The sequence below is a fragment of the Cornus florida genome, unplaced genomic scaffold (genome assembly GCF_030987335.1).
Source record: "Cornus florida cultivar Cherokee Brave unplaced genomic scaffold, ASM3098733v1 CherokeeBrave_3.0.0_Hap2_Chr08, whole genome shotgun sequence".
NCBI classification, from domain to species: Eukaryota; Viridiplantae; Streptophyta; class Magnoliopsida; order Cornales; family Cornaceae; genus Cornus; species Cornus florida.
This window is the reverse complement of record NW_026775578.1, coordinates 9,852,802-9,869,352: the sequence shown is the minus strand read 5'-3', so window position 1 is coordinate 9,869,352 and position 16,551 is coordinate 9,852,802. Positions and strand designations below refer to the sequence as shown.

Sequence of the window (16,551 nt, the reverse complement as noted above, 5' to 3'; positions counted from 1 at the left end):
GCTGTAATTTTGTAATTTTTTATTATTATTTTTTTTTTTGTTCTTTTCATTTCATTAATCGTTTTCCTTTATTTATTTAAACAAAAAAACAGGATCATATGTTCAAGGGTGATAAACAGGGTAAAAAAAAGAGAGGATATTAGTATACCTTAGGAAGGTTGCTTGTTGCAGAGGAGGAAATGAAGAGAAGCTCTGACAGTTCTCTGATACTGATAAATTGACTCTAAAACTTGATATTTGTTAAAAAAAAAACTGAAAATTATGGAGAGAAAAAAATTAGGATCTAAAAAGCAATCCCTGATTCCAACCAGTCATGGGTCATTCCATCCCTAGCCAATTACAAAATCTGAAGTTTCCAATTCATTTATAAAGAACGGTAAAGTGAAACATGTTCAAGCAACTTATATAACAACTTAAAATCTAATTACATCCAAGAGTTGTTTGTGATCATTCTCTCTTAAGTTTGTGAAATAGCTACATATTAGACCTACTATGTTGCTATGAAAAAAAGAACAAGAAAAAAAAAATAAAAAATTACGTAAACCTGTTTACATTCCTCCAAAGTAAAGATAGAGCAGGAAAAGAGGAAAAAGAAAACATAAATCATGATTCATCAACCCACTGTTTAGAATTGTTTCATTGTTCTTCTGAAGTGCCATTTGAGTATTCCTCACCTGCAACACCGGTATTCCATTTGGCAACCGGTTCATGCCCGTGGAATTCGAATAAGAGTAGCTGGGACCAGTTGGGCTCCCTTGTGAGTACCAGTTTTTCTGCAGCTGTGCTACTTCTTGTTGCCACAAGACGAGCCTCTCTACCCTGCAAACAAGTAGGGAAGCCCTTCAATAGAACTTCCATGCATATGGTACAGAATTACATGAAATAAGATCTTACAGACAACAGGAACCGAAATATCCATCGTTTAATCTCTAAATCAATTATTAACTGAACAAATTGGCAGTATTCAAGAAATAACTAGTTGTGATTAAACCTCTGTTCAGTTAAGTTGAGTTCAGGAAATTATAGGGGAAGAGAATTACCTTTTTCATGCACTTCTTTAAATGAGGGGCAAACCTTCCAGCCATAATATATCACCCATAGTTCATGCACTCGAATATTCATTGGCTACAGGAGCATGAGTTTGCCCAAATATGTCAACCGCATGTTTGCTATTTGCTTCACCACCATCACTAGGATTAGCTACCATAGCTCGTGCTGACAGCCTTAATTTTTCCTCCTCTTCATCCAAATGACGATCAAGGCCTAGCCTCGCTATACATTGACACTCAGATGCAACACCAACAATAATGGAATCAAGAAGGTCACTGAGAGAGTGAGGAAAGCTGCAAATGTAGTTGCTGAATGCACACAATATGAAAGGAGTTTCCACATTTGGGATTGATGGCCATTCTTTGCCACATTGGAAGCTTATGAAAATTATATATAGTTGCTGACTTTAATTTAAATTATGATAATCTGTCAGGAGTGGTAGTAAATATATAAAGTGGCCACCTTTTAATTTTCTGATCATTGAAGTTGAGATTGATACTGTTTTTCAGTTCTCTTTAGGTGGTATTTCTGGGAACCAATTTGTTCAAGCAATTTGAGATTTAATGTTGAATTAGTATCCTAAAAATTAAACTCATTCTATTGTTTAAATGATCCTTACTTGATAACTTAAAAAATAATTGGCTTAAGAGCCTAGAGATCATTGCAAGATAAGTATTATGAAATGAAAACGATTAAAAAATGGACAAGTTCGCGATCGTCCCTACCAACTTACCTGTTAAAAAAATTGATTGAGCATTCTACTATGCAAGATTTGCCTACTCCAGCACTCCACTCTCTGTTCTGATAAAAGGATATGCAAGTACTCCCTGTTTATATACAAATAAATAAATAAAAATGTTACAGTACAATAAAACATAACAACAATAATAATAAATACAACAATGGAAATGATCATCCTAACCTGAGGAGACTTTCTTTGTCGGTCTATCATACTTCTACTCTATAGGAAATGTCCTTCCCAACGGCCATCTTGTAAAGCTCCAATCCAAACTTTGGGGATGTGTGCAATTTTCCAATAATCCTCACCTTGTCTGTCTTGATTCAATTTCATAACTAATTTATGAGGCATATCAACAAGCTCAAGGATTTTAAGGTTGGTTAGATGCTCAATACCTGAGGGCACCTCCTCCAACAATTCACATTCTCGGAAATAAAGCTGTTCAAGAAATGGCATTGCACCCTCCTCCACTGTCACCCGACTTAAACCTTTTAAGCTTAGAAGCCACAATATCTTGAGCTTCTGAAACCCTCCGCACTTGAAGCACAATTCCTCCCTTTCATACGCTTGAAACAATTCAATCTCTACCAGGTTGGGCAAATCTTGAAGGTAGGGCAGTGGATCATCTCTTAATTTGCTCCATCTTAATTTTACTTTCACCAGATTATGGAGAGAAGAAAACCAATGTGGTGACTTCTCTAAACGTCCATCCAAATAAAGTCGTTCAAGAAACTTAGGAGGTGAAGACAAAGATTGAATATTAATGATCTCGTCCTCGTCAAATGAACCTACAGTCAATGACCGAAGGTTGCTCAGCTTATCAATGGAGGAACACAAAGCCAGTCCATCTTGACTTCTTAACTTAACAATCCCTAATCTCCTCAGTTGGGTTAGCCTTCCTAACTCTTCTGCTATAATGCCACCATCACCATGGTTTGCCTCAATGTAACAGAGTTTCTGCAGAGATGACAATCCTCCTATCCTTGCTAATGTTTTAAAACCATCTATAAAGTGCAAATAACCTTCTTTTATGTTGTAACCATACACCAGGAGATGACGAAGTCGTTGGAGCTTTAGGATTTGAATAGGCAACTCAGTTACATAGGCGTGTTTAATATCCAAAGTTTGAAGGTTTTCAAGCTTTCCAATGGAGTTTGGAAGCATTTTAATCTTCGTTCTCCTCAAGCTTAAATACCTGAGATGAAATAATTTGACAACTGCATCTGGAAGTGTCTCCAAAGAAGCACCTCTGAGATCTAAAACCTTCAACAACCTCACACCACCATTGAATAATATCTGCACCGTTGACTTGGACAGATGTTCTGCCACACCAAACATGAGCAATGAACGAAGTTGAGAAAAACTTTTACTTTCCTGTACATTCCCCAAGGTATAGTGGATTGATAGGCGTCGAACTTTTTCCGGCCACCACGTGTTTCCTTCACTAGCTATTGTTACAATGTTTTGTTCTCTTGACTTCGAAATAGTAATTTCACGCAAAAGGTCATGAATGCGTATAATTTTAGGCCTTCCATCTTCAGTTGTATCTGCAACTTGGACCAAGCTTCTGTTGACAAGCTCATTGAGGTAGCCCTCGGCAGCTTCTTCTGTTGTTTTTCCAGCCCTAACTTCCACAAATCCTTCCGCAGTCCACAGTCGAACTAGGTTCATGCTCTTTATATGATAATCCTCAGGGAATATACAAAAGTACAAGAAACAAATTTTCAGATAGTAAGGTAGATCATTATAACTGAGAGACAATATTCTTTTCATACTCTCAAATTTGTCATTGCCTTCTAGTTCATCACAAAGGCTGCGGTGAACCATTTCCCATTCATGCATTCCACTCATGTCTTTCGTGGCCAAAACACCACTAATTGCCACTATTGCAAGTGGCAAGCCCTCACATTTTCCTAAGATACTTCGTGAGAGTCCTTCTAAATGTGGAGGACAATAGTTCTCTTGGAATGTCTTCCTACAAAACAGAGTCCAAGAGTCTTCCGGAGACAATGCATTCATAGTATAGATGTTACCATGAGATTCTACACAAGAGGTAGAAGCTACATTAACAATGCGCGTTGTAAGCAGTACACGGCTGCCGCGATTGTTATTAGGCAATGCATATTTGAAAACATCCCATGCATTTATACTCCAAACATCATCTAGAACAAGTACATACCTGCTCTGGTGGAGGAAATCTTTGATTAGTGCCTTCAGCTTGTTGTTGTCCATGGTTTCGACTCTTTGAGGGACCGGCTGCCTAATTTCGTCGAAGAGTTGTTGAATTAAGTCTTCTAGGAGCTCCCTGAGCTCAAACGATTGAGAAACGGTGATCCAAGCATGGTTCTGAAAAATTCTTTTCACCTTTACATCCTCATAAACTCTCTTAACAAGGGTAGTTTTTCCTAACCCCCCCATTCCCACCACTGAAACAACTTTGAGTTTCCGATTGTCTTCAACAAGCCACTCAATTAGCTGTTTCCTAGGCTTGTCAAAGCCCACAAGTTCAGCTTCTTCTAGTAGAAGTGCATCACCTCGACGATCATACCATGCATTGTTGATAATACTGGAGTTTGATCCTTGCTCTGAGAGACTAAATTTGTAACGGTATCTCTGATGTCCCTCGGCAATATTGCTGACTCTGTACTTGATTCTTCGTATCTCAGAAGCAATTCGATTACGAGCTTTCAAGTTCCTGATAGAACAAGACATCCTAAAGAGAAAACCATAGAATCCGTCCCCTTGATGATGAGCGAGGTGGAGCATGAATTCATCATGAACATCTTCAGTGTCGTAAGCAACTTCCCGCACTTGCTTAACCCATACTTGGAGTTCTGGATCAGTCTCTTCCTTTGCATCAGCAACTCTCAGGAAAGCCCTCACGCGTTCCAGTTCATCTCTGATGCACTCAACTTCTTCCCGTATTCCTCCTCCCAAGAGCTTTGCCTCTTTACAAAGCAAGAGCGTCAACTGGTTGAGCAGAAAGGTTACTGCACTCTCTGCCATTCTCTCTTCAATTTTCTTCAGGTAGCCTTCAGGTGGTGGAGTCATGGAGGGAATGCCTGAAGTTTTATGTACAAACTAGGCCAACGTTTAATGGCTCAGTTGACTTTTTTTGGTTAGGTACATGCTTAGCTAACTTAAAAGCCGAAAAATAGAAGAAATAATAAATCAAAGTGGCATGATTCAGAATATGGTCTATTAACATTGATAAGGTCAAAATCACACAATATAAGATCATTGCTTGTCGAATTGATAAGGTTACTTAAAGCCAGCTTATTTCCATGAATTTAAGAATTGCTTATCGAATCTAGTGGATAGTAGATTTCAGTTGGTAAATCCTCTAATGCAATTTTTCATATTTTTATCTTACTGTTTATAAAACAATTATTGTTTTGATGTGGCTGGCAGAATAATTTATTAGAGGGCACTGATAAGTGATAGGGCTAAGGAATAAAAATAAAATAAAATTGCATTAGTAGAAGAGAGAGCTGAGCTTATCAGACGCAGAAGGGATCTTTGACTTTTGGTGGTTTTGTCTCTGTGTGTGTGCTCTTGTGTGTGTTGGGGAATCTCAAAGGGTGGCCTTCTATGGGGGTTGTCATGCATTTATGATGGATCCTTATGTGGAATAAAAGCAACATGAAGGGGGCAATGGTTGGACAATGGAAAGCAAACAAACTCTTATTTTTTTCTAACAGTGTACTTCAATCTATGATATGGGATGTGTGAGCGTTTTAGAGTTTGCAACTTTCAAGCTGAAATGAGCAGGGCACCTGTTTTTTTGTGATAGCACATGCACAATAACAATTGGTGACATGACACAGACACCATGTGTGTAAATTCGAACAGACAAAACAAGAGAGAAGATCAAAGTCCATCATTAAAACGGTTATTAAATTGAGCAACTTCATCGCAGATATGAAATTGAAGGTAAATCTAAGCATGGTTTATCATGATCAAAATTCTCACTTAATTAGCCGTTCTTATAAAGAATATCATTCCCCATCCCCTCATCCTGCATATGATGGAACCCAATCTTATGTCATCCGTGTAAAATATAATCCAGATAAATAGAAAGTTCCTAATTTTAATAATAAAAAAGAAAAACATAGAAAATATTATATTTATATCTGCATTTTCGAAGAGCATAATATCATTCCCTCAGTGCAATACAACTATCATATGCTAAATTTACATTCCAAGATTCGCACATTCACATATTCATCTAAGAAAGGGCACAGATCAGTGTAACTATAGATGGGGTGAGTGCAATTTGATAGGTTATAAACCATCTACCCAGAATTGACCCAAATGGGGCTGTCATGATATAGCTCAATATCCACTGTATATCTCAGAATTCATCAGACAGAACAAGCAAAATCTAGTATTTAAATCAGAGACAGACAGGCCCCTCAAATGAGAGGGAAGAATTTGAATCCCATGGGAGACATTATGGAAGAAATATATATATATATATATATATATACACACACACTCAATTTTAATTGTGACCTTAGGATCTAATCCTACAACTAATTGAAAGAATAGTTGATGTAGGAACTTATCGTTCTTTTAATTTGTCATTAATTACCATTTAGATAAAATGACTATAATGGACAGCTTCTTAAAAGGACAAAAAAAAATAATAATAATCAGTTTTCCCTGATCGGATTAACCATGAATTGCAACTGAGAAAAAAGAAAATTCCATAGACCTCTATGCTGCAACTGCAAACCATGATCTTAAATCAAACAATCACCATAGGAAAAAATAATAGAGAGGTAACCACTAAAGAAATTTAATAAGTGAATGCAATCAGTTGACATGCCACAACAACAGATTTCTGCCACCCACTTCAATTGACTTCCCAAACACCATAGTCTCCACTCCGTTTCCCTGTCAAGACTATGACTACTATTACACGGCCAGATGCATGCCTCTGAAATTTCGCAAATGAACTTCATCTTAGTCAACTTTCATTTCCAATTATTTTTCTAATTTTAAATCGAATATTAGGTAGATGTTGGGTTAGAAATAAGGATTTTACGCACCAAAAGTCACAAGTTGAGTTTGAATTTAAGAGACTTGTCCCAAACCTCAGCCGCACTTCAAATGGGAACATTTGATCAATGGAGTTCATGAATCCACTGGCCCATTAGTCCAAAGTAAGATGGGTCAGAAACACTCCCATCCAACTTTTAGTGGGCTTGGCTGGATTTTGTGGCCCAATTTTGAGGTTAGTATAGTTTTGGCTAGGGGTCCAAGTGAGATTCATTCTATCAAAAAATAAAAAAATCATAGTTGTTAAAAAAAATCATAGTTATAACTTCTATCTAATGTTTAGACACCATTCATTTTCTGCCCGCTATCTCATTGGTGTTATGTGGGGTCAGTGGGGTGACATCAAAGTTATTATCATAAAATGCGTCATCATAAATAGATGGGCGGCACCGCCATCGGGTCAGTGTGTCCCATAATCAGGTGCATCGCATTCAGATAGGACGTACGGATGTCAACCTCATAGACAACGACAAAAGAAGGGCCCACAAATGAGAGCGACTCACCAGCAAGTTCCCTTTCCTTTCCTTTCTTCTTCCTCCCTCCGCAGAGCCTTGTACGACCTGCAACTGTGGGAGCACAATGATGCGTGTAAAAAGCTAAATTATGTGGTCTTAAATCACTGTCCCATGATGGATCGGTTCGGATAAGTCTCTGTTCAAAGCCAATCACTACGTTGTACTCTTGTTTTTATCACAAAATTAATAAATACTCCTGTCTACCACCATTTTCTTTGCTATCTACATTTTCATATGCAAGCCAAGTTTAAGTGAAGTTGATTACAACAATTAGGTATGTGAGTCGAATAAAAAAAAATACATTATAAGAAGTTATGTTCCTTTCTTTTTTAATTTATTTGTTAGATATTCAATCCATTAACTATCATCATTGAAAATCCCACACCCACAAAAAATAAGCACTTAGTTAAGAGGCATTTAATTCAAGTACATGTATGCATGGGTAGATGAATCTCAGACTCACAGTCCCGTGTTTAGATTTAATTTGTTAATTCTATGGCAACAAAATTTTATTACATTACTTAAGTAAATCTGTCAGTCCACTTGATAGTTGGTGAAGTATGAAATTTGAAATTTGACTTTATATTTGAACACAAATAATGAAAAGGGCACCCACGTAGAAGGGGTGCTTTGCACAGTAGCCCGGAATACCTTAGATTACTTTAAAATAAATATATATATATATATATATATATACTTGTTATAATGAAAATAAATACTGTAAATAATAATAATAAGAAGTCAGTATTGTATTGTGGCGTTTGCGGTGAGGTGGGGGATAGATTAACCAGCGTGTGATAAGTGTCACGGGTGGGTGAAAACTTGGTGTGACATTAATAGTCCTTATACATCTCAACACACTGTACAAAACACAATCTATGTTTTACAATTATTGTGGGCAGTATTGGATTTTATTTCCATCAGTGGACTAGGTAAATGATCCAGAAGAAAGGATAACAAATAAACCAAGAAAGGAAAGCTGATTGAGGGTTGACTTTACTGAGAAGTGAAAGAAACCATCTCAGATTAAGCAGAGTTGTATTGATATCAATTAATTGCTTGCAAGGGGCATGTTTGTTGCCCAACTTCAACTACTTTCACCAGCCACTGCTCCTAATTACAATTATCCAGATGATGATGGTGGTGAGCTTCACTTCTTGCATGACAAGCTCTACTCTCTGCATGGCAAGATCATGGCCTTCTTGGTCATCCTTGTTTTCTCTCTCTTCATTCTTTTCCTCGTCCTCATCCCCTGTCTCAGCCGCGCCACCGGCACGCGCTGGAGCTGCCGCCCAAGGACCCCTCCGCCGGTGCCCCAAACACCGCCGCAATTGAAGGATGAATTCACAGCAAACAGCTAATATATATATATATAATAAGCTAGCTTTCTGAACTAATTTTAGGTGTCAACAACATGGATCAAGTGCTCTTATGCAGGTAATTTGATCTAGAAGTGCTTTTGGGGTTGTGAGATTTCATACATATATATATTTCAATTATGGCTTGTATAACGGTTGCATGTAATTAAGTTTACCGTTACTACTTGATGTACATATGTTGTATTTATTTTTTCATAATCAAACAATATGCTCAATAGCAAATCCATGAATTGAAGAAAATTTGTTGTAATTATAAAAATTCTATAAATATGCGCAGATACATGTACGTCTATGATATATCCTAGAAAGGGTGTTTGTGTGTGTGTTGGACTGGTGGTGGGTGAGAAGAATATCGGAGTCTGAGCCTGCACCGCCATGTTCAAGTACCCTATACTTTATGCACAACAGCCATGTTTTCCTTCGAACACCAAGATTGAGATCAATCAGCATCCCTGTTTCTTCACAATTGTGGGATGCTCACATTGTTGAAATGTTTGGTCATTTTCATCCATATTTGCCACCATTTTTCTGTCACTTATCTGTACAACCCCAACAATTAATTATTTTCTATATGTTCTTCGCATTGTGAATTTGTGGTATTTAAATCTCTTTCCACAGTAACAAATGAAGTAAATCTCCAATTTCGTCAGACCTTAGAAGTATGGTATGGCAGCTAGTTGAATCGGAGGTCAATTTTGGGTAGAATAGAAACATAAAACATAGCAAGAAAATGTTGTACTGCATATTTTTTTTGGGAGATCACCTTAAAGATGTACTATTAGCTTTTCAACAACCTTTTATCTTTGTTTGGTGTTCATAAAAAATAATAATAATAATAATAAATAATCAATGTCGTAGTGCATGTATTCCAGTTGTGAACCACTAGCTTTTCGTGATTGACCTCTCCCTTCCAAAAAACGACCCTGCAGTGTGTTCTTTCATGTTATCAAGTCGAAAAAGAGAAATGACTTTGGTGGGCCTAATTGTCCTATTTTGTAAATCAAACAAATATCAGCAGCTTTTTGAGGCATGTAAACAAAATAAATTCAACTCCAGCATTTAAATAAACCAGATTTAACATATTCTAAGAACATAACATTTTGATCCAAATACTGTTACAAGGAAACTGTTGTTAATCGAATGTAGTACATAATTTTATAAGTACAAAGTGGATGCCTACTAATTCACCTCTGAGTTGGTCAAAAGGTCACCAAGGGAACTTCATCCCTGTTTAATGTTCAACTTTGGCCACAATTATATGAAAATGCCTGGCATCAGAATACAACACTGCCCACCAACATAGAAGCAACGGGAACTGTCAGGTTGTCATCAAGCTCGGTGCTTAAAGGATGGGATTCAACCAGTGCCGCGACAAGAGATACGAGCAAGAAACCCAATACCATTTCCCAACACCCCTGAATGTAGCCCAACATAGAGAAATAGTACATGAACCTGTAACAACAATATTTATCAGTGACAATCGAGTTTCCAGATAGATACTCGTGGAAAGACAAACAAAAGTTACCCGATAGACGTGATGAATCCTGCAGCTGCCATCGCAATGCTACCAGCAAAGGATTTGTTTCTGTTGTAGGGAATTTTCAGACTGCCAAATTGCCTTCCTACAATGTCAGCTAAACCTGATATCCGCAGGTTAAAAAGAATTATTCTTAGCACCAGTCATGGTATTAAAGTATATAAATCCAACCAAGTATTTTCTATGTTTCTATCACTTGTGTGACAAACAAAATTCAATTACCTAAACAGTTAAAATTTCCAGAAAACTCAGATTAAATCTCACAAACTAATTGTCTCTAAGAACAATACCATCTCCAGCACAGAGGTTGCAAATTGCTGCAATTGCAATAGGGGAGGTTCTCCAATACATGACACATGCCAAAGTGATAGTGCAAGCATAGTACAGTGGTCCCTTGAGTAGTTCCCTGAAGCATGGAGTAAGCCAAGGACAAACAGAATCCACGTAAAGAAACATAAGGATCAATGGTAGAAGATAAGTATTGGTTCATGTGATTGGTCTCCATTCAGACTTGTAACATGACAAGCTAACAGAATTATGACTCTTTTTTTACCCTAGTTGATACTCACCCCCCTTTCAAGGAATTGTTTGCACATAAGAGGAGTCGATCCTTAGATCTGATGCTTCTTGAGGAACTAGGGCCAAGTGACTTGCTCACTCCTAAAATAGACTAATATAGATTAATGATTACAGGCCTTTTATTCACTAGAAAAACAAAAGTTAGAAATAGGAAGAAATTGCTCATTTTCTTCAGTCTCTTTAGTGACATATACTTAATATCTACTCTAAAAGTCTTTCCTAAGGACTACTTCATCACAACAGAAAGGCACCTATGCCAACTATTCAGACCTATTGAGACAAGCTTGTTATCATACAAGCTAGACTTGTTAAGCAATCAAGCTCAAAATATAGGCTTCAGCATTGCTTGCATAATTGCTAACAAGCTTGAATGAGCTTCTCAATGAGTCGAGCCCACAAAAGAACTGAATTCATTTCCTGCCCCATAATACAGAAGATAATATTTAGACAGCAGCCCAGCTGGAAAAGGCATTTGTTTTCTTTTTCTGTAATCAGATCAATTGAGCCAAAGTTGGATTGCTTCAGCATATACCAGAAAGTGCAGATCGGTCAGAACAAAAAATTATGAAAGAATTTGATTTCTCTCTCAATCTCTCCCAACTTTAAAGGAGAAATTCTGAGAAGAGAAAAGAAGAGTTAAAAAGAAAAGCAAACTTCTTAAAGATAGGGGCAAGGATAGGAAAAGAGGGAGAGAGTTCACCCAACACCCCACCATTTCCCTCCAGCTTAGTGGGCAAAAAGAAAGAGAAACCTGCTATCATGGATTGATTGATACAAGATTATGAACCATGCTGTCAAAAAAAATTAATAATAATAATAGTAAAAATAAAGTAACCACCTCTTCATTACCCCTTTCATTCATGCTCAACCAAATTAGGATGGAAGTAAAGACACTTTCCTTTTTCTAGGAGTACCTTTCTGATTCTCATACCTTACCTTCTTCTCAATTTTCCACCCCTTCTACCACATAGAGCCAAAGTAACAGCCAGTGATAAGATTTTTTTTTCCTTCCCCGGAAATTAACAGCCAGTGATAAGTTGCAAGTAGTTAAAACATAAATTTTACCAAGGGATGACAAATCAATCTTTCATTTGGAGTTGTCACCTGTAGTCTCCAAATCTGCTCATTGACTTGACAGTGGCCTCATCTTTCCATATTCCAAGTCCCAAAAGAAGCATTTTTATTATATTGATGCCTGGAATAAGAGCTGCTAGAACCGCTCCCTGACGACCAGAACTGCAATAATCATCAATAGCAAAAATTATCAAGCAGATATAAAAGATAGAATGGAAAACTTCTTAAGTCATGTGAAATTACCTGAAGAGTGGCCAGCAAAGCATGAAAATTAGTCCAATGCTTATATGCACAAGCTTCCTATTTAGTTTCTGAACACAAAAATATAAAGGATAATAAGCATTAATATATGAACTAGGCATAAGAGATGTTTAAATGAATGGATTTAAAACAACTTTTTGTATGCAGATGCAGCAGTTTATCCCATTTCAGCTGGATGACTAGGAAAAACGAAATTCGAACCACAGATATTTTTATAAATTTTTTTGTTATCCATCAGGCAGGAAAATAGAATGAAGATAACATGCCCATCAAGTGGCCCTAATCTCATTTTCACAAGGTAACACATCCACAAAACCAACCCAATGTAATTTGAGAACAATGAAACTGGTTACATATTTGCAATTTTGCATCCCTCTCTAAACAACATTCCACTTCAAATTTTCATGGAACCCAAGCTTCATTTTTATTGTAAAAAGAGTTATGCATTCGACAACTGACCACACCATGTGCATTTTTGCACTTCTTTTCTTTTAATAAGTTGCAGTTTTACACTTGTAGCCTCATTTTATAAACAATTTATTTTCCCAGAAAGTACAACTTCTCTGACTTAAAAAGTTGCAGAAAAAATAGTGGGATTCATGGGCTGATAATGATAAGATCGAAGTACATTCAAATCTTGAGAAATCCATATTAGGCCCTTAATTTTATAAGAACCTCTTGGGCTCTTATAGTCCTTTAAGAAAGGAATGTTGATAGAATTCGACACCCGTTGTTTCTATAGCTTCCAATACTGAAATGATAATTTTGGCTATAAGGTTTTATTTCTCATGACTTTGCTTAAAATTAATTTTCCCAAACAAAAAGAACATACAAATACATCTTTTATAAGAGCACATATCCTCCTCCTCTCTTTAAATGATGCAGAAAGTTGAGAAGTACCGCTCTTTTTGCTTTCAGAGTAGAAGTGACATATCGAGTTTGAGATGACAATAGGTAGTGGAGATGGCTCACCTCATAAATATATAACCATAGTATCAAATCCCATTTTGACTGATCATACCCAAAGGGCGCCTTGGATTTGGAATTTGAAGGAATTGATTTCAACATTTAACTAAATTTTCTCCAATTCCAACTGGCAAGATAAAGAATTACCCACTTTCCCCTTATTGATGCACACAAGAAGATATCAGGTCAGCATAGCTATTAAATGTGGACCTGTAATTCAGTATTCTTGCTGATTCCTAATCTTCCCCCAAAGTTTCGTAGTATATCAGCAAGAACTTTGAGATTTTTTCTAATGACACTATGAGGTTAGCAATCTTCATATCAGCAACAAAATCTTCTTGAATCTGTACTCTAGGACATGAAATCCATCCACATATAATTCCTATACTATGTGCTATGATTAGATCTGAGCAGTATATCAAAACATTAGGTCAAAAGCTCTAAAATTAGCATCTTTATGCTTGAGGGCACGCACTTCAGGCCAAAATCTGTGTATGTTTCAGTATTTAGATTGCTTTTTTTTTTTTTTACTTTTTACTGAAAGACAAAAAAAAGAAAAGAAAAAGAAGTAGAGAGAAATGATTTTTAAGTAATGAAACCAACCTGGTCTAAGAGCCCTCGTTTGGCGGTTTCCTCCCAAAATCGGAGCACGGAGAGAGCGACGCCACCGGAAAACGCGGTGGCGCAGATATCGCGGGCGACCGTGTTTCCCGCGAACATGGATGCCGTCGTCAGCTTGCAGCGAACAGTTCGGGATTTCGGCGGCCGGAATCTGACACCGAGACAACTAACGATACCGGCGGAGAGAGTGTAGTAATTAGGAGTAGAGACACGGAGATATAGGCCGAGATCTGAGTTGGGTCTTTGACTGGTTAGCTTGGGTTCAAGAAGGTCAGACTTGAACCTGACTTTATTGACGAAGCAGTTGTTCAAGTAATTTGCCATTACTCGATCCTATTGGTTTTCGCAAATATATCCCCATTTCCTACTTGTACTTCTCTCTATTTCTTGATTCCTGATTTTGGATATCACAAATTTTCTGGATTTAAGAAAAACTTCCTTCCACTTTCTTCAACCAATTTCATTATATTATACAGGGTAAAGTACAAAAAAAACCCCATCAACTATTGGTCATATGCAATTAACCCCCCTGATCTACTAATTTCACATATAACCTCCTTGAACTAATTAATTTGGTGCAATTAACCCCCTCCGGTGATAAGCCTGTTGACTTTGGCTGTGAAGACGCACGTGATAGGTCACGTGACAAACCAAATTTCTTTAAATGACCGTACAACCCTTTACCTTTACACCCAAAACCACTTAAAACACCCAAACACGCCCTTATACTAAATATACACTGTTCATCGTCAATAAAACAGATGATACCATCACCACCGTCCCGTCCGTCCCCACAACTACACCTTCGAGGATGAAGATGGCCGGTGAAACAGATCCGGCTGTGAGGATGGAAATGACCGGCGAGACAGATCTAGGTCTTGGACTTGGATTTGCAGCACGGCAAGCTTGAGGATGTTGATGGCAGTGAAAAGCCGGTGAGAACAGATCCGGCTATGGTGGATCGAGCTCGTGGCGGATCTGGAGGAGACAAGAAAAGAGCTGTGAGAATAGATCTGGTGGCTGTGTGATGAGCTCTTGGTCGGCGCGGAGCCGATAAAGGCAGGTCGTGTAGACAGATGACTTTTGGCCGTGAGGTGCACAAGCTAGGACTCCGATAACCAATATGCACATGCTTGCCAATATCTCAATTATTGTGCTGACAGCGTACCAACAAAATTTAATATATATGTGGTATAAAATGTTGAAATCAAGATTTCGGAAACCCTACCAACAATCACAACATAAAACAAAGCCCATACACATGCAAAAATCTCTACTACAAACACTTTATTAAAAAAATGTCAAAAACCCTAGAAACTTAGTGACACTTAGTATTCGGTAACCATAACAAACAATAACATCAAAATAATACATAAAGTACCGATTTTGTAACTAAAATCAACATTTGGAATAGTAAGCACACTTACGATTCAACCCTCTTTCTTGCACAATCGATTGTGAGACTTCAGATTTCTTCAATCGTCAATACAAAACAGCAAAACCACAAAATAACTCCTTCAAATCGTAGTTCAGAGACTCTTACTTTTCATCGCACTTCGAAGCCCTACATTCGTGACCTTGCATCTCCTCTTCTCTAAGCACTTAATACAAATGGTTACAAGTTACAACACTTAGGCAACGTTTGGGAAAACTGAGTGTATATCCATGAGGGGCATTGAGAGTATTTCACGCTTATTATTTATTTTCATATTTTTTTTTCTTAATTACAATGGGTAGTTTTGTAAATCTACAATGAGGTCAGCCGAAAAGTGGCCGGAATTGCATTTCAGGGGTTAATTTGCACGATTTTTGATAGTTGTGTTACTGACTTGTTCATTTTTGTAGTTCAGGGTGGTAAAATGCGAATCCGTGATAGTTTAGGGGGATTTTTTGCATTTTTGCAAAACAAAAACAAGGATTCTAATTCAGATTGATTATACAATATTTTCATATCATGCAACAACAAAATTATATAATTAATATTTTATAGTTTTATATTTATTACGAGACTATTATACTATAATAATATAGTGCGCAAGTTATATGGGACCAGTTACATAATGTCTCTCTTTTAGTAGGTGTGTTCGCATAACATGTCATTGATATGCTTAGTCAATGAAAATTAATTTAAAAATTAATTAAGAGTAATTTTTATAAATAAGTGGGATCAATTTTATAAAATAATGTATTTTTATTAACCCCACAAGGGAGTATTCGAATTCATAATTATAGTGGCTAGAAAATCATATTTCAATGGCATGTTAGAAAATTTTAAAGTATTTTGACAAAACCATGAAGTATGGGAGTAGATACTAAGTGCCCTCGCGCCATGTCATTAGTCGGCCCACCTACTTAATACAAAATAACTGATAAGAAAATAATACGTTATATGTCATTGAATTGGTATATTAATGATATGACATGACTGATAGACTCAATATCTACTCCCTCCGTTTCATAAAAAGTATCACTTTTAGAGAACTGTGATTCTGACAAATTGAACTGACACGGTTCTCCATTAATGACACTTTTTTGGGACGGAGGTAATAATATAGAAAGTGTTTGACTTCTGCTTCTTATTATATTGAAAAATAGAAAGATAGCATCATTAAAATATTACCATTATTAAACTAAGGGACAAGAAGAAAGTTGAATGGATAAACTAATGAATCTTAGTAGGGAAACATTTACAATATAATCTAATCAAATAATTCGACACAATAGTCAACAAATTAATTTCTAATTTGATATTTATCATATATTTAA

At 36.9% G+C, this 16,551-nt stretch overlaps 2 protein-coding genes across 2 annotated transcripts; both read right to left on the bottom strand.

Moving 5' to 3' along the window:
• Positions 1-1,102: 1,102 nt before the first annotated feature.
• Positions 1,103-4,840, bottom strand: LOC132269698 (disease resistance protein RPM1-like). Its single transcript, XM_059770955.1, has 3 exons — positions 2,098-4,840; positions 1,784-1,877; positions 1,103-1,343 (listed from the first exon to the last, which is right to left on the bottom strand). Exons 1-3 carry the CDS (start codon positions 4,838-4,840, stop codon positions 1,103-1,105), a joined length of 3,078 nt encoding a protein of 1,025 aa, XP_059626938.1.
• A 4,939-nt stretch (positions 4,841-9,779) lies between these two features.
• Positions 9,780-14,228, bottom strand: LOC132269309 (probable phytol kinase 3, chloroplastic). Its single transcript, XM_059770460.1, has 6 exons — positions 13,768-14,228; positions 12,181-12,248; positions 11,968-12,099; positions 10,575-10,690; positions 10,273-10,387; positions 9,780-10,199 (listed from the first exon to the last, which is right to left on the bottom strand). Exons 1-6 carry the CDS (start codon positions 14,107-14,109, stop codon positions 10,022-10,024), a joined length of 951 nt encoding a protein of 316 aa, XP_059626443.1. The 5' UTR covers positions 14,110-14,228; the 3' UTR covers positions 9,780-10,021.
• Between the last annotated feature and the right edge of the window lie 2,323 nt (positions 14,229-16,551).

Bases quoted from the DNA above. Each gene is read 5' to 3' on its own strand.
- LOC132269698 (XM_059770955.1), bottom strand. From the start codon at position 4,840: ATGACTCCACCACCTGAAGGCTACCTGAAGAAAATTGAAGAGAGAATG. The intron at 1,878-2,097 runs GTGAGGATTATT...GTATATAAACAG, and splicing joins ATTGAATCAAGACAGACAAG to GGAGTACTTGCATATCCTTT. The intron at 1,344-1,783 runs GTAAGTTGGTAG...CTACATTTGCAG, and splicing joins TCAATCAATTTTTTTAACAG to CTTTCCTCACTCTCTCAGTG.
- LOC132269309 (XM_059770460.1), bottom strand. From the start codon at position 14,109: ATGGCAAATTACTTGAACAACTGCTTCGTCAATAAAGTCAGGTTCAAG. The intron at 12,249-13,767 runs GTTGGTTTCATT...TTTTGTGTTCAG, and splicing joins AACGAGGGCTCTTAGACCAG to AAACTAAATAGGAAGCTTGT. The intron at 12,100-12,180 runs GTAATTTCACAT...TGATTATTGCAG, and splicing joins CTTTGCTGGCCACTCTTCAG to TTCTGGTCGTCAGGGAGCGG.